Source organism: Anomaloglossus baeobatrachus, chromosome 2 (assembly GCF_048569485.1).
Source record: "Anomaloglossus baeobatrachus isolate aAnoBae1 chromosome 2, aAnoBae1.hap1, whole genome shotgun sequence".
NCBI classification, from domain to species: Eukaryota; Metazoa; Chordata; class Amphibia; order Anura; family Aromobatidae; genus Anomaloglossus; species Anomaloglossus baeobatrachus.
This window is the reverse complement of record NC_134354.1, coordinates 290,624,933-290,650,569: the sequence shown is the minus strand read 5'-3', so window position 1 is coordinate 290,650,569 and position 25,637 is coordinate 290,624,933. Positions and strand designations below refer to the sequence as shown.

Sequence of the window (25,637 nt, the reverse complement as noted above, 5' to 3'; positions counted from 1 at the left end):
ACCGAGCCGGGCTTGATTTGGAAGCCTGTGACCCTTTACGCTGGCTAGCGACAAGGACAAGAATGCATCCGAGCGGCGCAGGGGCGCCGTACGAGAAATGTAGAGTCTGAGTGCTCTCACCAGATCTAATCAAGTGCAAATCCTTTTCACATTGGTGAACTGGATGAGGACAAACAGGGGGTACGGGGATACCCTGATTGAGATGAAAGGGGGGAAACCACCTTAGAGATAAATTCCGGAACCGGACGCAGAACCCCTTGACCTGGTGAGACACCGGGAAGGGGGCCTTGCACGACAATGCTGCCCCAGACAGACACTCTCCGAAGTGAAGTGACTGCCACAAGGAAAAACACTTTCTGCGAAAGGCGTGAGAGGGAAAAAACTCTCATAGGCTCGAATGGTGGTTTCTGAAGAACCATCAGCACTCTGTTCAAATCACAGGGTTCTAACAGTCGTTTGTAAGGAGGGACTAATCGGCAAACCCCCTGCAGGAACGTGCGTACCTGAGGAAGTGTTGCTAGGCTCTTCTGAAAAAATACAGAGAGCGCTGAGATTTGTCCCTTAAGGGAGCCGAGCGACAAACCTTTTTCCAAACCGGATTGCAGGAAGGAAAGAAAGTAGGCAAGGCAAATGGCCAGGGAGAAACTCCCTGAGCAGAGCACCAAGATAAGAATATCTTCCACGTTCTGTGGTAGATCTTGGCGGACGTTGGCTTCCTAGCCTGTCTCATAGTGGTAATGACCTCTTGAGATAACCCTGCAGATGCTAGGATCCAGGACTCAATGGCCACACCGTCAGGTTGAGGGCCGCAGAATTCAGATGGAAAAACGGCCCTTGAGACAGCAAGTCTGGTCGGTCTGGTAGAGCCCACGGTTGGCCTACCGCGAGATGCCACAGATCCGGGTACCACGACCTCGTTGGCCCGTCTGGAGAGACGAGGATGGCGCGGCGGCAGTCGGACCTGATCTTGCGTAACACTCTGGGCAACAGTGCCAGAGGAGGAAACACATAAGGGAGTTGAAACTGCGACCAATCCTGAACTAAGGCGTCTACCGCCAGAGCTCTGTGATCTTGAGACCGTGCCATGAATGTTGGGACCTTGTTGTTGTGCCGGGACGCCATTAGGTCGACGTCCGGCATCTCCCAGCGGCAACAGATCTCCTGAAACACGTCCGGGTGAAGAGACCATTCCCCTGCGTCCATGCCCTGGCGACTGAGAAAATCTGCTTCCCAGTTTTCTACGCCCGGGATGTGAACTGCGGATATGGTGGAAATTCGGATCTGCTTGCCTTCCAGCCACTGCTGGAAGGCTTGTAGGGCAAGATACACTGCCCTGATTTCCAGAACATTGATCTGAAGGGTGGACTCCTGCTGAGTCCACGTACCTTGAGCCCTGTGGTGGAGAAAAACTGCTCCCCACCCTGACAGACTCGCGTCCGTTGTGACCACCGCCCAGGATGGGGGTAGGAAAGACTTTCCTTTTGACAATGAGGTGGGACGAAGCCACTACTGAAGAGAATCCTTGGCCGCCTGAGAAAGGGAGACGTTCCTGTGTAGGGACGTCGACTTCCCGTCCCATTGGCGGAGAATGTCCCATTGTAGTGGACGCAGATGAAACTGCGCGAAAGGGACTGCCTCCATTGCTGCTACCATTTTCCCTAGGAAGTGCATGATGCGTCTCAAGGGGTGCGACTGGCCCTGAAGGAGAGATTGCACCCCTGTCTGTAGTGAACGCTGTTTGTTCAGCGGAAGCGTCACTATCGCTGAGAGAGTATGAAACTCCATGCCAAGATATGTTAGCGATTGGGTCGGGGTCAGATTTGACTTTGAAAAGTTGATGATCCACCCGAAACTCTGGAGAGTCTCCAGCGCAACGTTCAGGCTGTGTTGGCATGCCTCTTGAGAGGGTGCCTTGACAAGTAGATCGTCCAAGTAAGGGATCACAAAGTGACCCTGAGAGTGCGGGACTGCTACTACTGCTGCCATGACCTTGGTGAAGACCCGTGGGGCTGTCGCCAGACCGAAAGGCAGGGCTACGAACTGAAGGTGTTCGTCTCCTATAACGAAGCGTAGAAAAACGCTGGTGCTCTGGAGCAATCGGCACGTGGAGATAAGCATCCATGATGTTTATTGATGCTTGGACATCTCCTTGAGACATTGAGGCGATGTCGGATCGGAGGGATTCCATCCGGAACCGCCTGGTTTTCACATGCTTGTTGAGCAGTTTTAGGTCCAGAACAGGACGGAAAGACCCGTCCTTTTTTGGCACCACAACAAATTGGAGTAAAAACCGTGACCTTGCTCCTGAAGAGGAACAGGGATCACCACTCCTTCTGCCTTTAGAGAGCACCCGCCTGCAGAAGGGCACCGGCTCGGTCGGGAGGTGGAGAAGTTCTGAAGAATCGAGTCGGAGGACGAGAACTGAACTCTATCCTGTACCCGTGAGACAGAATGTCTCTCACCCAACGGTCTTTGACCTGTGGCAGCCAAATGTCGCCAAAGCGGGAGAGCCTGCCACCGACCGAGGATGCGGAGAGAGGAGGCCGAAAGTCATGAGGAAGCCGCCTTGGTAGCGGTTCCTCCGGCTGCCTTCTTTGGGCGTGACTGAGCCCGCCAAGAGTCTGAGCTCCTCCGATCCTTTTGAGTCCTTTTGGACGAGGAGAATTGGGACCTGCCCGAGCCTTGAAAGGACCGAAACCTCGACTGTCCCCTCCTCTGTTGGGGTTTGTTAGGTTTGGGCTGGGGTAAGGAAGAATCCTTACCCTTGGACTGTTTAATGATTTCATCCAATCTCTCACCAAACAGTCTGTCATCAGAAAATGGCAAACTGGTTAAGCACTTATTTGGAAGCAGAATCTGCCTTCCATTCCCTTAACCACAAGGCTCTGCGTAAAACCACGGAGTTGGCGGACGCCACTGCCGTACGGCTCGTAGAGTCCAGGACAGCATTAATAGCGTAAGACGCAAATGCAGACATTTGAGAGGTTAAGGACGCTACTTGCGGAACAGATGTACGTGTGACAGTGTCAATCTGCGCAAGACCAGCTGAAATAGCTTGGAGTGCCCATACAGCTGCGAATGCTGGCGCAAACGACGCGCCGATAGCTTCATAGATGGATTTCAACCAGAGCGCCATCTGTCTGTCAGTGGCATCTTTAAGTGAAGCCCCATCGTCCACTGCAACTATGGATCTAGTCGCAAGCCTGGAGATTGGAGGATCCACCTTTGGACACTGGGTCCAGCACTTGACCACGTCAGGGGGAAAGGGATAACGTGTATCCTTAAGACGTTTGGAGAAACGCTTATCTGGATAAGCGTGGTGTTTGTGAACTGCTTCTCTGAAGTCAGAGTGGTCCAGAAAAGTACTCAATTTACGCTTGGGATACCTGAAATGGAATTTCTCCTGCTGTGAAGCTGACTCCTCCACTGGAGGAGCTGAGGGAGAAATATCCAACATTCCATTGATGGACGCTATAAGATCATTCACTATGGCGTCACCATCAGGGGTATCCAGATTGAGAGCGGTCTCAGGATCAGAATCCTGATCAGCTACCTCTGCCTCATCATACAGAGAGTCCTCCTGCTGGGACCCTGACCAGTGTGATGAAGTCGAGGGCCGCTCCCAGCGAGCTCGCTTAGGCTGTCTGGGACTGTCGTCCGTGTCAGAGCCTTCACCCTGGGATGCATGGGACCCCCCCGGAGCACGGATTTGTTCCAAATGAGGGGGGCCAGGGAGCATTGAATCAACAGTGCCCATGGTCTGAGTTACCGGTCTGGACTGCAAAGTCTCTAGGATTTTAGTCATAGTCACAGACAATCTATCAGCAAAAACTGCAAACTCCGTCCCTGTCACCTGGACAGTGTTCACAGGTGGTTCTCCTTGGGCCACCTCTAGCAGAGACCCCGGCTGAGCAAGTGCTACAGGGGAGCATTGCACCCAATGGGGGTCAGTGGAACCTGCCGGTAGAACAGCCTCACATGCGGTACAAGCAGCATAGAAAGCCTGTGCCTTGGCACCCTTGCTATTTTGCAGACGACATGCTGTTGTCTAGCCATCTAGGAGGGTATATAGCCAAGAATAGCGACCGTACAGTGCAATGTATAACATACAAGCATAAAGTACAAATGAACACTTCGGCACTAGTGGGGTCAGCACCTCAGGTGCTGCTTACCGCCCGCTCAAAAGCGGGTGTGTGGTCGCCCGAATCCTGTGTCTGGGTCTCCAAGAGCTTGTCTCCCTTCTCCAGCTCAGACTGCACACAGGAATGGCTGCCGGCGTCCTGTGGAGAGGGGCGGGCCGTGGGCATGCCCCAGACAAAGTGCGGGAAACTGGCGTCTCACTGTGCCCAGTGAGGGGGCTGGAGTATGCTAAGCAGACTCCAGCCCTCGGCGCTGACGTTCTGAACAGCGTCCCGCCCTTCCCCTGACTGGCAGGCCTGGGGGCGGGAACGAAACGAAACTAGGCCGCAAAAGCCGGGGACTCGATTTATACGCGCGGCCGTCGTAAAAGCACGGCCAGCGTGGAAGTCCCCGGCGCACCACAAGTCCCAGCCGCGCCACAGTGTAAAAACAGCCAGCAGCGGCCGGCGCGGCAGTTCCTAATACATAAACTCACTCAGCTAAGCTGCAGTGAGTAATAGCACAAGCGCTCCGCGCTGTTGTCCCCGGCGCACTAACACACCCAGCATGCTGGTGTGTGTGTGCGCGATTTGTACGGGGACACAGAGTACCTTAATGTAGCAGGGCCCTGTCCCTGACGATACTCAGCTCCATATCCAGCAGGTTCTCCGGGTCTGTGGATGGAGCACGGTCTCAGTGCCTGGAGACCGGTAAGATCCCACTTCACCCAGAGCCCTGAGGGGGATGGGGAAGGAAAGCAGCATGTGGGCTCCAGCCTCCGTACCCGCAATGGATACCTCAACCTTAACAAACACCGCCGACAAGAGTGGGGTGAGAAGGGAGCATGCTGGGGGCCCCATATGGGCCCACTTTTCTTCCATCCGACATAGTCAGCAGCTGCTGCTGACTAAAACAGTGGAGCTATGCGTGGATGTCTGACCTCCTTCGCACAAAGCATGAAAACTGAGGAGCCCGTGATCCCACGGGGGGTGTATAGGCAGAAGGGGAGGGGCCTTACACTTTTAAGTGTAATACTTTGTGTGGCCTCCGGAGGCAGTAGCTATACACCCAATTGTCTGGGTCTCCCAATAGAGCGACAAAGAAAGGATAACGTGTATCCTTAAGGCGCTTAGAAAAACGCTTATCTGGACAAGCATGGTGATTCTGGACTGCCTCTCTGAAATCAGAGTGGTCTAGAAACATACTCTGTGTGCGCTTGGGGAACCTGAAACGGAATTTCTCCTGTTGAGACGCTGACTCCTCCGCCGGAGGAGCTGAGGGAGAAATATCCAGCATTTGATTGATGGACGCAATAAGATCGTTCACTATGGCGTCCCCGTCTGTAGTATTAAGATTGAGAGCGCCCTCAGGATCAGAATCCTGATCAGCTGTCTCCGCATCATCAACCAGAGATTCCCCCCGCTGAGACCCTAAACAATATGATGTCGAGGGAAATTCTAAGCGAGCCCGCTTATTCGGTCTGGGGCTGGGGTCTAAGTCATAACCCTCAGCCTGGGATGTATGAGATACCCCGGGAGGACATTGTTGGACCAACTGAGGGGGGTCAGGGAACAATGATTCAACAGAGTCCCTTTGCTGAGATACCGGCCTGGACTGCAAGGCTTCTAGTATCTTAGCCATAGTCTCAGAGAGTTTTGCAAACTCAGTCCCCGTCACCTGGACAGTGTCAACAGGTGGCTCCCCCTGGGCCCCTCTTAGCAGAGGCTCTGGCTGAAGAAGTGTCACAGGGGCCGAACAGTGCACACAATGAGGGTCAGTGGAACCTGCCGGTAGCGGGGTCTTACATGCGGCGCACGCAGCATAATAAGCCTGTGTTTTGGCACCCCTGCCTTTTGTGGGCGCCATGCTATTGTTTTCCCTGAGTAACACAATAGGGTATATAGCCAGAATGAACTGTGCTCATACAGTGTAGAGTATATACTATAAACAAATAATGTATCAATACACTACAGCACCATGGGGCTAGCACCAACAGGTGCTGCTTACCAGCCGCCTAAAGCGGTTGTGAGGCCACCAGAGACCGTGTCTGGGTCTCCCAGGGTTTGTCCCTCTCTGCAGCGTCGGAGGATCTGACAGGAATGGCTGCGGCGTCCTGACGAGAGGAGGGAGCCGTGGGCGTGGCCGAGAAAGTGCGGGAACTGGTGCTCACACTGTGCACAGTGAGGGGGGTGGAGTATGCAAATCATACTCCAGCCCTCAGTGCTGCTCGTTCCGTGCAGCGTCCCTCCCTTCCCCTGCCTGTCAGGGCTGGGGGTGGGAGAAAAGGAAGCTAGGCCGCAAGAAAGCCGGGGACTCGAGTATAAGCATGGCCGCCGTAAAAGCGCGGCCGGCGCCGAAGTCCCCGGCGAACTACAAGTCCCAGCCGCGCCGCAGTTTCCCATGGCAGCGGCGGTTAGCGCGGTAGCCCCTACAATAAACACACTCAGCGACGCTGAGTGTGTAATGGCACAGTTAAACCCGGTCAGCGCCGCGGTCCCCGGTGCACTAGCACACCCAGCAAAGCTGAGGTGTTGCCGTGCGCGGTCCCCACAGGGATACAGAGTACCTTCAAGTAGCAGGGCCATGTCCCTGAACGGTACCCGGCTCCTATCCAGCAGTCTCCACAGGAGTTGTGGATGAAGCACGGTCTCAGTGCCTGGAGACCGATAGGATCCCACTTCACCCAGAGCCCTGAGGGGGATGGGGAAGGAAAGCAGCATGTGGGCTCCAGCCTCCGTACCAGCAATGGATACCTCAACCTTAACTACACCGCCGACAAGAGTGGGGTGAGAAGGGAGCATGCTGGGGGCCCTATATGGGCCCACTTTTCTTCCATCCGACCTGGTCAGCAGCTGCTGCTGACCAATCTGTGGAGCTGTGCTGTGCGTGTCTGACCTCCTTCGCACAAAGCAAAAAACTGAGGAGCCCGTGGGAGCACGGGGGGTGTATAGGCAGAAGGGGAGGGGCTTAACACTTTTGAGTGTAATACTTTGTGCGGCCTCCGGAGGCATAGCCTATACAACCCAATTGTCTGGGTCTCCCAATAGAGCGACAAAGAAGTGGCACATACCAGTGCTGCTCCATGGGCAAGTTGTCAACACCATCGATGTCTGTTCAAGCTTTTACAGTGAGGCTCACATATCTAGATGGCTACAGCTTTCTTGTTAAAAACCTGCACAAATTACTTGGGTAAATAGTACATATACCTGATAAAATGAAGACCTCCTATGTAACTAGTTATAACACAGTTATGTGATACTTGGGTACAGAGAAATGAGGGTTTTTTTCTGTTATAACCAAGGATTTTATTCCACAATATAAACTGCAAAATTTAATACAAGCTACAAGAAAAGCCAAAAACAAAACAAGAAATAATAATTAAATCGGGATTTAAGGGTAGCTGACGTACAGCTCAGTTTGCTAGGTCTAACACTCTGGCTGCCCTAAGCACCTACTCACCCCACATTTCTGTACAAGACCCTAATTTGGAAAGGGCTTTAATTCAGAGCAAAAGGTTCAGCATTTGATTTCAGTTTTGGAATTTTAAGAAAGAAAAAGAAACAAAACCAAAGTTATTGCTCAGGAAAACTTTCCTACACAAAAACAAACACAAACCATATGGTCTTAAATGGAACTTAAATTTCATACCTTGGTACCTCACCCCAAGTGAAAGTTAATCTAGACTCCCTTGTGTCTGCACTGACCCGCAATCCATACTTATGAGGTCCAAATGCTCTTCAGAAACCAAACAACTTATAACAAACTAATTGTGCTGGAGACCCAGCTGATCTGTAACAGGAAGATCATCTTCCAAAACAATTCATCTTTCAGTGAAGTCCGAGATCCCTGGAAGGAGCACTGGAATTATAGGGTCTGAGAAGCACCATTGGGAGCTGGATTTGGAAAGGAAACCTGGCATGTGTCTAAAGGAAAGTAAAAGAATCCTAAAGCTCCTGTGAGTATTGTCCATGAATCCCAGCCAGGACTTGGGCAGGAGATTACAGTCTTGATTCACTGAGGGAGAGATCCTGCATTTATTTTAATGCAACTGTATTTGCTTCAATGCAGTGAGCACACACATAATCCTCCTTCTCAGCCATTTCTGCGGATACCCCCACACAGACCTGGTGAAACCAACGATTACAACTTCCGTCACACTGTACCCAGTCCACCTGCAACAGAAAAAGAAAGAGAATTGTAAAGACAGCTCTTGTACAGAGCCGTAACAGGCCACCCACAGAGGTGTATACAAGCGTTACTGTACCTCCACTGCGCTCACATTTCACACACATTTTTCTGTAAGATTTTGAGCAAATTAGACAAAAAAAAAAAAATTCTACCCAGTTTTGTCATCTGCAAATAGTGACACTGTAAAGGGAATCTTTCACTTTATTCATGCGGCCAAAAATAAATTTCTCTGAAACACCAAAATGTAGTAAGAATATCCAGCCAGAGACTATAACTAGTGTTGAGCGAGTAGATGACTATTCGTACTCGCATATTCGTTATGAATAGTGGGCACAATGTAAGTCATTGGGAAATACTCCCTAAGTATCGAATAACCTGAAAGCCGTACTATTCTCTACTTGCACGGAAAGTACTGTTTTTGGGTTCTTCGCTACTTAGCGAGTATTTCCCATTGACTTAACATTGTTCCCACTACTCGTAATGAATATGCGAGTAGCAGACCGTACTCACTAACAGCATAGCGAGTACGAATAGTCAACTACTCGCTTAACACTAACTATAACCAGAAACCAGACTAGTCTGCAGTTCTGAAGGGGGCGACCTGTCCACACAGGAGGCGCTGCTGAGCTCACAGATCAGGTGTAGCAGACAATGCAGAGACCTGGGCCCGCAGAAGGGTGTACACAGTGTGGTTCAGCCAAGGCTTAGAACATTGAAAGAGGATAACACCTGGAATTTAAAACTTTTCCACTTTCAATAATTTTCTGTGGATATAGGAGTATGGGGGGCTTGTTTTTTTGTGGAAAGATTTGTACTTTGCAATAACGCAATTTATTTTATCAATGTGATATAATGGAAAGAGAAAAAAATTCCAGTGCAGCGCAATTCTAAAAAAAGTGCAATGCCAGAAGTGTTTGGGGTTTTTGTTTTTCTTTTAATTTATAGTGTTCACTATACAGTAGGGGTGGGAAATTAATTTTCCCAAGGGGCCACATGAGATGGTGACTGGTGTGGAGGCTGATCCAAATAGGCTGAAATTAATTCTGCCTAATCTTAATATTAACATTATTTTGTATGAATATTAATTGCATCATTGAGCAGAAATAAGTATGCTGACAACCCCCTATATACAGTATGAGCACAAACCGCAGTCCCTATATACAGTATGAGCCTCCACACAGCCCCCTATATACATTATGAGCCTTCAAATAAACTTAAAATATAAATATACAGTATGAGCCCACACATAGCTCCCTACAAACAGCATGAGCTCTTACTGCTTGCTACATACAGGATGAGCCCTCACACAGCCCCCCTATATACAGTGGGAGCCCGCTCACAGCCCCCCACATACATTGTGAGCCCCCAAATAACTCCTATATATAGTATGAACCTTATAGCCTCCAATATACACAATATACATAATAAGCCCCGCATAGCTGCTAAATACGGCATGAGCCCCCCACAGCCTCCTATATAAATTATGGTCCCCACATAGCCCCCTATATACAGCATGAGCCTCGCAGCCTCCTAAATACAGCATGAGACCCCACATAGCCTCCTAAATACAGCATGAGCCCCCACATACCCTCCTATATACATTTGAGCCCCCAGACAGCTTCCTATAGACGGTACATGCAAACATCCATACACAGTGAAAAACAAAACATGACATACAGTACTTCCCACCATCCCCAGCACTCTGCTCCAGTCTCTGATGCTCCGTACAACAAAGGCGTGGCTCACACTGTTTGATGAAGACTGAGCCAGCTGACGCGCCTCCAGCAATGTATTCAAAGCTGTCTGCAACCTCATGATGCAAAGAGTGGTGACATCAGGCAGGTTGGGTGAGGAGAGCACGGTGCGGCCCACTGATTTCAGCCCTTTGGCCGTATCGGTCAGCAAGTCGGACTGAAAAAGACTGAGGGCCAGATGTAGCTAATAGGCTGCACTTTGCCCAGCCCTGCTATATGGTAAAAATTACCAAGCACTATAATTCTCCAGGTCAGTATTATTACACCAAAACCAAACAAAAAAACCCAAACAAAACATTTTGCTTGTGTTCCTATTTTGCGAGACCAGTCAACGCTACAATTTTTGATTACTGAGGTTTATGTCATGTGCACTAAGGCGTTTTTATTTGATACTATTTTGAGGTAGATACAATGTTCTGATCGTATCTTTCTAGTTTTGTTGCTTTGTTTTCTTTTTTGCTGTGTTGTGGTGGCCGTAATTCTAATGTTTAGATTTCTCTCATTACACCATTTACTGATCGTGTTAATTTTAGATTTTGATCGATGGGACTTGTGTATTTTTGATTATTAATGGGGAAGAGGAAGGCGATTAGGACTGAATGAAGAAAACAATATGCATATCTAGATGATTGTTAATAATGTAGTAAGATGCGCACTGTGTGTTTGGAATTTTAGGTCTTGCGCGCCCTATTCCTTACCTCATCGCCCTCAGGCTCTATGCATTGGTCTGCAGGACAAACTGCATTATCATCCTCAGACTCTGATGTAAAAGAACACATGGAATCACTGTCCCGGATATCTAGATGTTGCTCTCTGCTGCACAGGTCTTTGGTCTGCAAGGATTTCACCCTCTTTTTCCGTGGAGCAGATGTCTTCTTCATTCGACCATCAGAGGTCTCATGACGCCTTTTTAACTTTTTGTCTGTGCACTCTGTTCTTTCCTTCTTCATTAAACAGGATACAACCTTGAAAACATATAAGTAAATGGTACCACAATACTACTGTGAACATTTCTAAATCACTCAGGTGAATACATTTCATTTTGTACCCCACCCACATACACAAAAAAAAAAAAAAAGTATAGGTCTTAAAAAGTTAGGTTTATCTGAAGCAAATCACAATCTCCTATTTAATTGTTCAGGGTCCAGGTTCTCAAATCATAAAGCAATATGACAAGGCTACCTATTTATAGAGAATAATTAAAGATTATGTGGCACTCCAAAGACATACAGATAGGGACTCTAGATTGTGAGCCCCAATGGGGACAGTGCTGCTGATGTATGTACAGCGCTGTGGAATTAATAGCGCTATATAAATGAAAAAATATTATTATATATTATTACCTATGACCTCCTGGGAAACATTTCTGATGTATTAGGTAAAAAAAAAATATTTTCTCTATTTTGGTAACTAAAGCTTTGATCCTTAAAGAAGGCTGCCCAGTCTTTTGATACAAGTCTACAGTCAATGTAACTTTTTTTTCAGCGTGAGCCTGAGCATGTCTAGCCGGAATTTGGCTGAAGTGTGTAAATCACCAGCAGTAGCAGAAAATCCTAAGGCCCTGTGCGCACTAGGCGTTTTTACCCGCGGATTTACCCGCGGTTTTGCTGCAAAAATTTCTTGAGAAATGTTTGAAATCTTTCTGCAGACATTTCCCAGCATAACCTATAGGGAAAAAAAAAATAGCTATGCGCACGCTTTGTTTTTTTCTCAAGAAAATTCTTTGTGAAGATTTTCTTGAGAAAATTTCTTGATAAAATGTGCATGTCACTTCTTTTCTGCAGGTACCTACGGTATACCCCCAGTATTTCACTCCATTCACTGTAATGTAATCGCGAAATACCGGGGGTATACCGCAGGTAGCAAATGATGTGCGGTATACCCCCGGTATAGCCGCGATTTACCTGCGGTAATGCTCATCGCTGCCTGCGGTTTTGCAGGGAGTGATGTCATTATGACAGAAGAGGAAGCGGAGCAGAGTAAACACACAGATCACACTCCCTGGACGCCGCACAGAAGCACTTCCGTGGCTGCCTGCACTGCAGTGTCTGCCCGCAGTATCAACAGCTTGTCACCCTGCTGTGCGTGCAGCCGCGGGGATGCCGAGCGCTGCTGTCAGGAGGTTAGATGAGATCATTACCTGCTGTGACGATCTCCTGCCTCCTGACGTCACCGCTGTCACTGCCGTCTATGCCCGCGGCCCGAGACTGTCACTGGCGGTGATGTCACGGGCTCTCGCGATACTGCTGAGAACGCGGCGGGCATAGAAGGCAGTAACAGCGCTGATTGCAGGACTGCAGGAGATCATCACAGCAGGTAATGATCTCATCTAACCTACTGATGGCAGCGCTCATCATCCCCTGCTGTGACCTGGGCTGACCTATTGATGTTAGCTCAGGTCACTGCATTACTCTCCCAGCCAATGGGGAACCTTCTGTTCTTCACTTACTGGGACAGTGACTATGGTATGGATCGTCGTGGGGTGGGACCCCCCCCCCACCCCCTTATTGGATTACGCCGGACCCGGATTTGATTGTTCTTGTCAATAAATTGGTGAAAGAGGGAATGTGGGGAGTGTTTTTTCAAATAAACCTTTTTTAGTTGTCTATTTTTTATTTCTTACTGACTGGGTTGGTGATGTCAGGTATCTGATAGACGCTTGATGCCAGGTAACATTACACATCTGGCATCAACCCCATATATTACCCCGTTTGACACCGCACCAGGGCAACGGGATGAGTTGGGACGAAGCGCCAGGATTGGCACGTCTAATGGATGCGCCACTTCTGGGGCGGCTGCAGCCTGCTACTTTTAGGCTGGGGAGTGTCCAATAACAGTGGACCTCCCTAGTCTGAGAATATCAGACCCCAGCTGTCCGCTTTACCTTGGCTGGTGATCTAATATGGGGGGGGACCCCACGTTTTTTGTTTTAAATTATTTATTTAATGTAAAATAACAGCGTGGGGTGTCCTCTGTTTTGGATTACCAGCCAAGGTGAAGCTGCCAGCTGTGGTCTGCAGGCTGCAGCCGTCTGCTTTACCCCAGCTGGCTACAAAAGATGGGGGGACCTCACGTCATTTTTTTTTTTTTAAATTATTTATTTTTTGGCTAAATACAAGGCTAGGCACCCTTTAGTGCCACATGAAAGTCACTAAAGGGTGCCAGCTTAGAATATGCAGGGGGTGGGACATTATATAGGTCTTTCTCATCTATCTATCTATCTATTCATCTATCCATCTTTCCCTCTATCCATTGTCTATCGATTATCTATCTATATTATTTTTTGCAGTTCAGCATAAAAAAAACGCAGGGACCAACCTGCGGAAATACCGCGGCAAAAACGCATGCGTTTTTCCCACGGTTTTGGTGCGGTAATCTTCAACTCCCAGAAGTTTCTCAAGAAATTTTCTTGAGAAAAATCACTTTTCTAGTGCGCACATAGCCTAACAGCATGAGGTGCACATGCTGTAAGGAGTCACACGTCTGCAGTCACAATGACTGACTGCAGACTTAGCAGAAGACTGGACAACCCCTTTAAGAGGAGACACGAGTCAGCTGAAATCAAAGCTCTCCACTAGGAGACTATTTTGACCGCTCTGTGAGCCTTCTTGCGTCTGAACTTCATAGATACCACTCTGTCAGGGAAGATTTTGAGCCACATATAAATACATGGGGAGATCTGTGTTGCTGTATGCTACGTAGGTATCAAAAGAAGGTTAGATAATGGAGCCATAGAAGTAGCTCTTAAAGGGAATCTGTCACCTAAAAACGCTATTAACCTGCAGATATGGGGTAAACCTGCAGATTAATAGCATTTTAAATCTGCCTGAAGGCTGCATTGAACCCTGCTGCCAAGAGGAAATTAACTTTAGTCCTCCCAGCAGCGTTTGAGTTTCAGTCATGTGAGCGGCGCCACTCTATCGAGAGCAGTGACCGAACCAGTGCCAGCGCCACCCTCGTGACTGAAATCCAAATGCCACTTGGAGGATTAAAGTTAATTTAATTTACTCATGGCCGCAGGGTTCAATGCATAGGCAGAGGGAAAATTTCCTCCTGGCCGCAGGGTTCAATGTATAGGCACCAGGAAAGTTTCAAACACTATTAACCTGCATATTAACCTCATATCTGCAGGTTAATAGCATTTTTTCCACGTGACAGGTTCCCTTTAACAGCTGTTTATTCATTGTGACTGCGAATAGCTGTGTACAAAGTGAGATTCAGCAGCTATATCCTACTCCAGTACATTAGTCTTTTACAAGCAGCTATATCCTCTTCCAGTAAATTAACCTTATTGAATCTGTCACCAGGTTTTTGCTCCCTCATCTGAGAGCAGCATAATGGAGAGACAGAGACCCAGATTCCAGCAATGTGTCACTTACTGAGCTGTTTGCTGTTATTTTGATAATATCATTTCCTCTGCTGCAGATCTAGCAGTTATACAGAGCTCATGAATATGCTGGACTACCTGCAGCACGCCAAGTAATCCTCTAATGATAAAATCACGGTTTAATCAGCAGGAGATTATCAAAACTGCACTTAGCAGCTCCATATTTGACTCATCACTGGAACTAGGATCTCTGCCCCTACACTATGCTGCTCTCAGATTAGGTGGCAAAAACCTGGTGCTAGATTCCCTTTAACCCCTTGCAATCAGCTCTATTCATCTCCTTTATCTAGCTGTATTGTTCACAAGGACATCTTATTACATGAGTTAGGGTACCTTCACACTTTAGCGATGCAGCAGCGATCCGACCAGCGATCTGACCTGGTCAGGATCGCTGCTGCATCGCTACATGGTCGCTGGTGAGCTGTCAAACAGGCAGATCTCACCAGCGACCAGTGACCAGCCCCCAGCGACGTGCAAGCAACACTGCGCTTGCACGGAGCCGGCGTCTGGAAGCTGCGGACACTGGTAACTAAGGTAAACATCGGGTATGGTTACCCGATGCTTACCTTAGTTACCAGCGCACACCGCTTATCTTAGCGTGTGCAGGGAGCAGGAGCCGGCACTGGCAGCATGAGAGCTGCGGAGGCTGGTAACGAAGGTAAATATCGGGTAACCACCTTGGTTACCCAATGTTTACCTTGGTTACAGCTCACACACAACAAGATCGCTAATGAGGTCACAAAAAACGTGACTCAGCAGCGATCTCGCTGTGTGTGAAATACCCCTTACAAAGCACCCTCCCCCTCCCCTTTACCCTATCCCAAAAACAGGTATTCCATTTCATTTTTAAATACAGGCTCCTGCTGAGAAGTGGGGAACATTTTTGTTTCATTTTCATTTTTTGTATTTGCTACTTATTGGGATACATTGAGAAATTCATTTGCTTTTGAGAAAATAGACAAATACCGACCCTAGGTGCATTGATAAGTCCGCCATAAATCCTACCAGATCGGAGCACAAAGATCTAACATTCAGATGCTGTAAAAAAAAAAAGAATTGGCTCCGCCTCACAAAGTTGCTACCTGCCAGAACCCAATGCTCTGCTCACTCTGGCATCATTACAGCAAAATCTGGGTCTCTAACACTGACGGAAATTATTTACTTTAATCATATTTTAGGAAAATCTTACAGAAAGTGACAGCAGATGAAATTGTATTTTTTTTCAGAAGTGACAGGCACTCAGGCTAAAGCTTGACTAAACAAGGTGACTGTAGGAGGACTGCCAAATCTGTGTGTTAAAGGGAATTTATCAGGTTTTTGCCACCTAATCTGTGACCAGCATAATGTAAGGACAGTGATCCTGATTCTAGGGATGCGTCACTTACTGTGTGCTGCTTGTTGTACTTTTATAAAACTGAATTTTATCAGGAGATTTTCACTAAAAGACCTGCTGTCATGTAGTCCTCCATATTTATCAGCTTTGTATAACCTTGGCCTCACGACTAATTGGCATCTTTCTGCCTATGCACAATGTAAATAGAATGTTGCCAATAAGTGGTGTGGGCAGGGTTATAGATTCAGCATTTAGAGAACTGGTAGATCTGCAGCAGATAAAGCAGTGATTTTCTCAAAATGACAGCAAGCAGCGCAGTAAGTGATATCACTGGAATGAGGGTCTCGGTCTCTACATTTTGCTGGGTAGCATAAACCTGGTGACAGATTCTCTAAGTTATTCTCTTCGTACCTCAGAACGTGTTGTGCTCCATTCTGTTCCCTGCTGCTTACAGGGGGCCTTCTCTCTCCCAGGGCCTGATGGGCTTAAGCTACGCTCAGGAGTCAGTGTGTTTGGCTGGGAAACAAGAGCCTGATAAAGTTCATGTACTTCAGGAAGTGACACTTGCAGAAGCTGAGCTTCCATAAGTAACTCATCCAATTCAGTACTTAAACCTAGAACAAAAATAGGTAAAGAAAAGCATTAGTAGTAGACTTAATTAGGCTTAAAAATCGAGAACTCATTTGCACAGTAATCTAGCATTTATACGGCTTACAGACACTCATTAGCCCCTCACTTGGTCGGGGTCTACACTTCTGACATGTGCATTGCACTCACCTGCAGCGACACTGTCTGCTCTTACTGAATGCCATCAATATCATGGGGCCTCAGAAGAGCATCACATTCACAGTGGCAGGGCACATGTGCAATCAAAGCTCCATTCAAACTACTTACAACATAGCAGGGCATATTTATCAAAACTAAGACTTTCTCAGCATTAACCATTTTGATAAATTTGGCCTATTTTAATTGCTAAATTTGACCAATTTAAAGAACATGTAGTGTAAGGCCGGTTTCATACATCCGGCTTTTCGCCGGTGTTCCACCGCACGCCAGTACAGTGTATACAGTACAATGACAGCGCTGTAACTTCCGGGTCACATGCTCCGATCACATGACAGCATGTGATTGGCGCTTGTCGCGCTACATTGTACTGTATACACTGTACTGGATTGCGCTGCATCTGCCAAACCAGCAAAAAGCCGGATGTGAGAAACCGGGCTAAGTTTACATCACCTGCTAATGGCTTATTTTATGCCAGAAACGTGCATCACAATTTGGGAGTATTGCATTGCATGCCCATTTACAGTGAGATCAACTATAGTATTTCCCTCAAAAATAAGCCTCACCCCGAAAATAAGCCCTAGGAGGAGTTTTCAGAGTTTTTGGTGTAAGGCTTAAATATAAGCCTTACCCCGAAAATAAGCACTAGTCGCAGTTTAATAATGAAGAGTCCATGCAGCTAAAAAAGTTAAAGAATACTGCAGGATACTTCATTATAGAAAGCAGAAACCCCTAAAAGAAAGAAGACAGAAGACCCCGCGATCATACTCACCAGATGCCGACCAGGAGGACCTGCAGTGGATCACACACCCACACTCACCACATCCAGCGATATCGATTGATTCCGTCTGGCAGAGTGGGACGCAGTGGAGTGCAAGAAGCGGCAGATGGAACACAGCGATGCATTCCAGCCACAGGTCCTGTATGCGTTCCACCCACAGGTCCTCACGCTCCACTGCACTGCATCCCATGATTCTCTGCCAGCCGGAACCAATCAATATCGCTGGATGTGGCGAGTGTGTGTGCGTGATCAATGTATCAATGTGTGCGTGATCAATGTATGCGTGACCAATGTATGTGGTGGCCAGAAGCAGGTGAGGTCAGCATGCAGCATACCTGCTGTGAGCACCTGCCGAGGATCGCAGGAGGACCTGGGAGCCATGCAGAGGTCCGGGTCTGGTAAGTATGAGTCTCCTGGGAAGGAGGGGCGGAGAAAATCTATTTTTTGAGAGGTAAATTTTCCCCAACCATGCTTCCCCGAGAATAAGCCCTACTCTGAAAATAAGCCCTAGCGCATTTTCAGGGGCAAAAAAAATTATAAGACAGTGTCTTATTTTTGGGGAAACAGTACCTTAAATGAAAAATTCGGGAAAAAGAATCCAGAATGCATCATAAAGTCGGTGCAAGTCATGAAATTTTTTTTGTGAAAATTAAGAATTGTGGCACACTTAAACATGACACACTGGTGTGTGATTGCAGCACAAGTCACGGACCGATCAATGACTCTCCCGACCCTGACTCAACAGCCTTATAGGCATATATGAAACTGTCAAGATCAGGTCACGGGACACAACCTTCAGGTGCATTGTGGTCCATGGTAGACAGATGTGTGAATCCAACCTTAGATAAATATGGCCCAGGGGCTTAAGACCCGTAAATACCAAATGATTAGGCCTCCAACTATGAATTATTTATCACCTATTCTGTGGATAGACAATAAATATTTTACATGGGATTAACCCATTAGTTAACATTTTATGCATCAGTTAAGAAGAGTTAATCACCCACACGAGTAGCATTTTGCAATTCTAAATTTTAAAGCTTAAATTTTTGGAAAAATGCATAAAAGGAGTATTTGCAAAAGGTCTAATAAAAGCAGATATTTAGACACTCACTAGTTAAATATGTGCATCTTCACAAAATCAACAGAAGTAAAGAACCTGCGATCCAGATGGCAGTAAACAGTCAGTCATTTCTTTCTGCTACCAAGTCAAGGTCTTCCTACAAATATTGCTGTGCACGCTCTCAGCTTAGTTTAAGAGTCACACTGTAGCCATTATATTATATTCATGACACTTGTTTACAGGCATATCAGAATAATACATCTTAGGCAGTGAGAGGGTTAACATGACCATAGTTGTCAAACACACATGGCTAACCGGTCATGTATTTTTTGAAGATTAAGGTACATTTTTTATATATATATTTTTTAAAAAAGGACATGACACTTACTATTCAGGGGTACACAGTTGCGTCCAGGAGAAAATGGGGACTGGACGTAGGTTGTCCTATTGTCCCATTCATGAGACAGAGAGAATGAAGTCGCCCCAACACTCTGTGATACCTGCAGAAAAATTTAATTATTGAATAATATATTTGTAACCTAATAATTTCATTTAACAAATTAGGTAAAGAAAAAAAAAAAAAAAGGGGGGGGGTGAAAACCGATTACATGTAAACTGTGTCTTGTGAATGCTGACTTACATTGCAAGTATCAGAAAGCTGCCCGGCTGTGGCTTGCCATCTATTGTATAGTTGACTTGAGCTGACTCTTTCTTGTGCAAGCTGTAGGTCTCCAGAAGACAGAATATGCTGTGCCCGATGCTGCCAACTGACTGTCCTCTCTATAAGATAGCGCAATGCATCTCCTTCTGGTAGTCGAACACGAAGACGTTGTAGAGATGCCAATAGAGGAAGGATTTTTTCCAGAGGTGGTTTCTTTGAGCGATGGCACTGTGGACACAGCCACACTAGGGACCCGTGCCTCGGAGTTGTAATACATCCAGTGTGGAAGCAAGCACGGCACAACTCACACTGGATCATAGGAGCCATGGGTGCACCCTGACAAACACACACTTTCCAGTCACTCTGTTCTTCTCTTAACAACATTCGATTTTCATTAGAGACCCGCATGCTGTGTAAAGACTCCATTTCACGCAGTCTGGCTTCACCAAGAGTTGCCATCTGTTAAAGCATAGAATTATATATCATTGTAGAAAGTAATAAGTACATACCTGAAATCTGTTAGACACGGATCAGTACTTACAGCAGTAGCTGTATCTTTACTCTCTGTCAAAGCCTTCTCCAACTCCAGAAGGCCATCTGGTTTGGGATATTTCTTCTTTCCTGATAAAGCTGGTATATCCTTTACCTTTCTCATTTTCCTTTTTAAGCTAGAAGAGCCCACATCACATCGAGGGCAGAGAACCTGCAATATATACAGGAGTTAGAAGAAATGTTTAGACTACTTCTTAGCCCTGGCCATAGTAGGAAATTGCAAGGTCCAGTTTAGAGATTCTTGACATGTTGCTGCTAAAGCTTGTGTAGTATACTTGTGTAGGTGCTGGACACAGGATCTAATAGTATGGGTGTGACCAATATGCCATTACCCAGGATGGAGCACCACAGGTAGCCGTGTGACTAGTGCCTCATCTGTATATATTTCTAATACAACCATCCTCCTTCATGGATAATAGGTGTGAGTGAATGTTCAGCAGTATATTGCACTAATGCTCAATCACTCATATTACTAAGGACTGCCTGCATCCAGCAAGGAGCTGGTGCTTTAACGATGTACTGGCCTTTTTTTTTTTTTTTAGTGACTACCCAACTATTTTATCGTTCTGATCATGATGAAATATGTGACAAGACAGTTCTGCATTGTGAAAAGAAGAAAAATGCACAAGAGATATCTACTAAAACAGATTTCACAGAAACTGGGGCTCATTTTTACCTCTAATAAAGTATAGGGAGAGTTGGATGTCAAAAACGTGCTTGTAGCACATTCAGTCCAGGTACGAACTTCACCAACCAGGGCTTCAAGTCTTGGCAATGGACCAAGGTGAACCGGAATTGCTCGCCCATGATTCACAAGCTCAACCAATGTTTCAAGTACTGGAACTCTAGAACCACACTAAAAGAGATCAAAACAAAATATTACTATTACTGACCTATTATTACTACCTGTACATTGGAAATAAATAACCCCCCCTAACCTGCAAAGCTTCAATCTTCTGTAACCATTCCTGTGCTCTTTGCACCGCATCCTTTAGAGACTCCACACTTGGAAGGTATGCTGGAACATTCTCCACTTCCCGCAGTGCTGTAGTCAAAGTGTCAAGATCACGACGTGGTCTATACAAAAGGGCAAGGAAGGGAAACATGAGCACCAATTCCACCATAGATCATTTACAGCTTACATATATAATCTGTAGTAAAGGTTGAGTAATTAAATACATTGCATTACTTTTTGTGTATTATTCCAAGGTATTGCCAATGTTATAGTCAGCTGCATTCACCTCTCAATATTCCTTTTTAGCTCAATATCTTTATTAAAGCTTGCCAAGGTTAATATATTGTGGAAAATATTACCTTTATATCAGTACACAAAGACAGTATTCTGTGGCCACTAATAGAAATGAAAACCCACACAACAAAAAGAACATTTTAGGTACTCGCTGTAAAATCTCTGCTTTGGAGCCTTAATTGGGGGACACAGGAGACCATGGGTGTATGCTGCTGCCACTAGGAAGGTGAAACTATGCATAAAAAAAAAAAAAGTTAGCTCTTTTAAAGTATTATACACCCATGAACTGTCATGGAGATAAAATCAATGAGAAAGCAGTATGAAAAACAATAGCAAGGCAAGAACATATTGAAGTAGCATAGTCAGACACACACAACTCCTAACTCAACACAAGGGTGGGTGCAGTGTCACCCAGTGAAGGCTCCAAGAAAGATTTGACAGTACCAGTACCCAAAATCTATTTTCTATCGGTACATTGGGGGGACAAATGAAACCATGGGGTGTTCTAATACAGGATAGTACCCTCAAGTCTGTGCTCTGACGACTTCGATTTGCAGGATTCTTTTACAGAAGCTTGCTTCAGACAAGGCGTAGGTCTGAACCCTGTAGAATTTTGAGAAGGTATGAATGGAAGACAAGGTAGCAGCCCTGCATAGCTGTGAGACAGGCGCCTGGTAACAAATGGCCCAGGAGGCACCTGCTGCGTGAGTGAAGTAAGCAGCGACCTGGAGTGGGCATGCTCTGTTATTTATCCAGTAGTCTTTCAAAATGACACATTGGAACCAGAAGGCAATGGTGCATCTAGAAGCGGCAAGTCGCCTGCGATGACCGTTTGGAATCACGAAGGAAGAGTCTGTTCATCTGAAAGGTGACATCCTGGCAATTTAGAGGCATAGTGCTCTCACGAGGTCCAACATACATAGTGCCGGCTCCCGAGGGTGAAAAGTAGACGGGCAGAACTAAGGGAGCCTAATGTCCTAAATAAAGTGAAAAAAGAAAACCACTGTAGCGAGAAAGGATGGAATGTAACGGAAAACCATTTTGTCCTGGTGAAACACCAGATAGGGGGAGAGGCAGGAGAGGGACATGAGCTAGGACACTTGGTAGTCATCACCTCAATCAGTCAAGGTGGCAACCTTCGAGGAGAGGAAGGATAGAGTTCTTGTAGCTGTTCAAATTGGGATCTCTTAAGGACATCCTGAACAAGGCTGATGTCCCAAGGTTCTACCGGAGGTTGGGAAGGTGGCGCAGAATGTGCTACTGCCTGAAGGAAGGTTGACCTGGGGACAGGTGGCATGTTTCTGTGGAAGAGTATTGAGAGCGCCAAGACCTGACCCTTGAGAGAGCTAAGAGACCGGCCCGAATCAAGACTCAATTGCAGGAAGGACAGCAGGGAAGGCAAGGAGAAAACCATGGAAGTGATCTGGTTGATTTCACAGCAGTGGAAGAAGGCCTTCCATTAGCAATGGTGTATGCAAGAGGAAGAAGGCTTCCTCGCCTTAATCATTGTCTGGTTGACTTGATCAGCGGGCCTAGCAGATCTCAATACCATGGCTTCAACAGCCTTGCCATTAAATAGAGACTGAGAATTCTTGTGAACAAGAAAACTATGTAAAGGGAGATTAAAAAATTTGGGAGTTTCTACGGGGACATTTGTGAGGAGGTGGTCTAGCTCTGCATACCAAGATCTACTGGGCCAATTTGGAGCTACAAGTATGATGGGTACTGTGAGGTAAATCCGGAGATATGACGATAAATCATGATATTCAAGTTATGTCAGGAAGCCCTCTCCTGGTGTCACCCCCCCTTTCCTTCACACAACTCCTTCAATCAGAAAATTTACCACAGGGATAAACGGTTTGTTTAGCAGATAGGTGTCAAAGGAACTGGTCTGTGTTCCACTTACACCTCCATGGCCATCTCCTGTGATATGGAGATTAGATGATGTGGGAACAATGGACACAGGATGACTCCCTGCCGTGACCCTGTGGTAGGGGCTGCTATCTAATTAGCAAGCTTGGAAGTATCCAGACAGAACGACTCCAGTAAACTATGGTTCATATCTCGCAAGCCATATTTCCGATAAATATGGCAACCATAAAAATGGTGTCTCCGCATGCGGACGATGCTGGCACACCCTTTTTATGGGAGCAGGACCTGGGGAAATACCCCAGGCGTGATATCAGCCAATGGGGAACTAGTAGACAAGTCATGAGTCCTCTCGTTCTGTAGCTAAATTCATAACTGTCACAATGAGAGCGTTGGCGTCTGCCTACGACGCTCCCAGGCCAAGTTATGGCCATATCCCCTGTTGTGGATATTGTCCATAACTCCAGCCAGGGGTGGAGCAGTGCTCCCTCTGAGGTCACTAAGGTAGGAGGGGACCTGGATTTGCCCAGGTTGATAACCCTACTTCGGCCATTTTCCAGTGTTCTTTCGCTGGGGGTCACGTGTAGGAAACATCTGTGGGAAGGATCCTAGAAACCTGGTCTACAGCGCCCCCCTGTGGCCAGACGCACAAGGTAACTGCTGGAACTGTGTATGCCTGTTTGTAACCCATGCTTTGATTGTAACTGTACTCTGACATATGTATATTCTGTAGATCTCCTATTGTATATATTGTAGTTTCTAGTGTGGCTTTAGGCTGATTAAATTATATAATTAATCTTGGGCTGTTCTGTTATCTCGATCTTGAATCCCACGTCTGTGTGTTCGGCTAATAGTTACAGTGAAGCGGTTGGTGGCAGCGAGTTGTGCCAAGGATTATTGTGGGGAGGCCAGTGAGATTCGGGGAGGTTTTATATATTCCGCCCGCGGAGGTCGGGGGAATATATACCCTACTCTCACCGGGGACCCTTCAATAATCGGCATAAGTAGTATAGCGGCCTCCTTGCTTATTGTCGGGCAATTCCATAATTGGCCTGACTATAAGAGGGGCGCTGGAGAGCGCGTCACGTGCTCTGTCTGTCGGTCGGGAGGTATAAAGGAGGGGTGACCCCCACTTGTTACCCCCCGATTGTGACGTACTGGTAGCCAGCGCGGGGGATTTCTGAGTGACCCCCCCGGTGGTTCGTGACATATTGGTGGCATAGCGGTGGGATCGAGATAATAGTGTGTGTGAGTGTGAGACCCATACTCCCAGACACTAAAGACTGCCTGCAGCAGCTGTGGCTGCTGGGGTCTTCAGACTAGCTCAACACTAGAGTGTCAGAGTGCAGATACTGTAAGGTGTGTGGGCACATCAGGTGTCAGTTCTGTGTCAGTGACCAAAGTCTGCAACAATGGCTGAGAGCACCAGGAGCAAAGCCAAAGGAATGGCCGATGCTCAGGCCAGAGACGATGAGGAGGTTGTCCACGAGCCCTCCAAGAGCCCGACGCCAGAGAACAGCTCTGCAGAGGACATCGCACAACCTGGCACTGCTGGACAAAATGAGGAGGAGCTCGCCCAAGGGTCCTCAACGAGCCAGATGCCAGTCCTCCGCTCTGAAATGGACAGTGAATCACCTGGCTCTGCAGCGTGCCGCAGATCACCACTTGCCAATCCCTCCGGCCTGAGAGGTGCAGAGGCCCTCCTTCAAGCTGCCTTGGCCAGGCTTATGGCTGGAGACCGGGATACCTACGAGATACTCATGGCCGAGCGTGAGCGACAGGCAGCGCGTGACGCTGAGGCTGCGGAGCGGCAAGCAGCACGTGAAGAGCGACAGCAACAGGCAGAGCGTGACCACCAGCTGCAGCTAGCTCAGCTCCGGCCCTCATCAGCCACACGTGACCTTCAAGACACCAAACTTCCAAAGGTCCGTGTTGAGGACTTCCCAGTGCTGGAGAAGGATGGAGACTTGGACTCTTTCCTGACTGCTTTTGAACGGACTTGCTTGCAGCACCATCTGGACAAGGATCAGTGGGCCAAATACCTGACCCCCCGTCTAAGGGGTAAGGCCCTGGATATCCTTGGGGACTTGCCTGCTGAGGCAGATCAGGGCTACGACACCATCAAGCGGGCCCTGATCCAACAGTACAACCTCACTCCGGAGTCCTACCGCAAGAAGTTCCGGACCCTGCAGAAGGGACCAAAGGACTCCTGGGCTGACCACCGGCGGGCACTTGCCCGAGCTGCCGACCACTGGACCCAAGGCCTGCAGCTTTCCACCGGACCGGAGATCCTGGACTTGGTCATCACAGAGCAACTCTTGTGGAACTGCCCTGAGGATCTCCGCCAGTTCATCCGAGACCAGAAGCCAAAGGGGTCCACGGCTACAGCTGCCCTGGCCGATGACTACACCAACAACCGGGCCCCTGAGGCCAGGAGAGCGGCCACCAGCAGCACCTGGAGAGGGGGTAAGATGAATTCTGCGACTGCCCCACCTGCCCCTAGACTGCAGGGGGTGTCCCCCTCAACTCCCCTCTCCAGGCCCGTGGCAGAACCAAGACGGTGCCACCAGTGCAACCTACCTGGACACTTCAAGGCCATGTGCCCTCAGCGTCCCAAGGCCCCGGCTCCGTCCCCGTCCCAAGGGCCGCCCAAGGTGTATTGTGTGGGTGGGGGTGGTGGTAGGTCCCTGGACAGCTTCCAACCTGTCACCGTCGGCCGGTCTGTGACCATAGGACTGCGAGACAGCGCCTCGGAGGTGACTCTGGTGCGGCCTGAGATGGTGTCCCCCCCAAGACTTGATACCTGGAAAAACCCTCGCTGTCTCCGGGATTGGAGGCATTGACCCGGCGCTGCCTGTTGCTGGCGTTTATGTGGACTGGGGCGCAGGGCGAGGGGTG

At 47.7% G+C, this 25,637-nt stretch overlaps 1 protein-coding gene across 1 annotated transcript in view; it reads right to left on the bottom strand.

The window, feature by feature from the left end:
* Positions 1-7,399: 7,399 nt before the first annotated feature.
* KDM5B (lysine demethylase 5B) overlaps positions 7,400-25,637 on the bottom strand; it is a 153,487-nt gene continuing 135,249 nt past the window's right edge. The window contains exons 21-28 of the mRNA XM_075335848.1: positions 20,560-20,698; positions 20,298-20,477; positions 19,611-19,772; positions 19,049-19,528; positions 18,797-18,908; positions 16,193-16,395; positions 10,760-11,026; positions 7,400-8,291 (exon numbers count right to left, since the gene is read on the bottom strand). Of these exons, the coding sequence (XP_075191963.1) occupies positions 8,154-8,291; positions 10,760-11,026; positions 16,193-16,395; positions 18,797-18,908; positions 19,049-19,528; positions 19,611-19,772; positions 20,298-20,477; positions 20,560-20,698 (1,681 nt within the window). The 3' untranslated portion in view covers positions 7,400-8,153. The remainder of the gene's footprint in view (positions 8,292-10,759; positions 11,027-16,192; positions 16,396-18,796; positions 18,909-19,048; positions 19,529-19,610; positions 19,773-20,297; positions 20,478-20,559; positions 20,699-25,637) is intronic.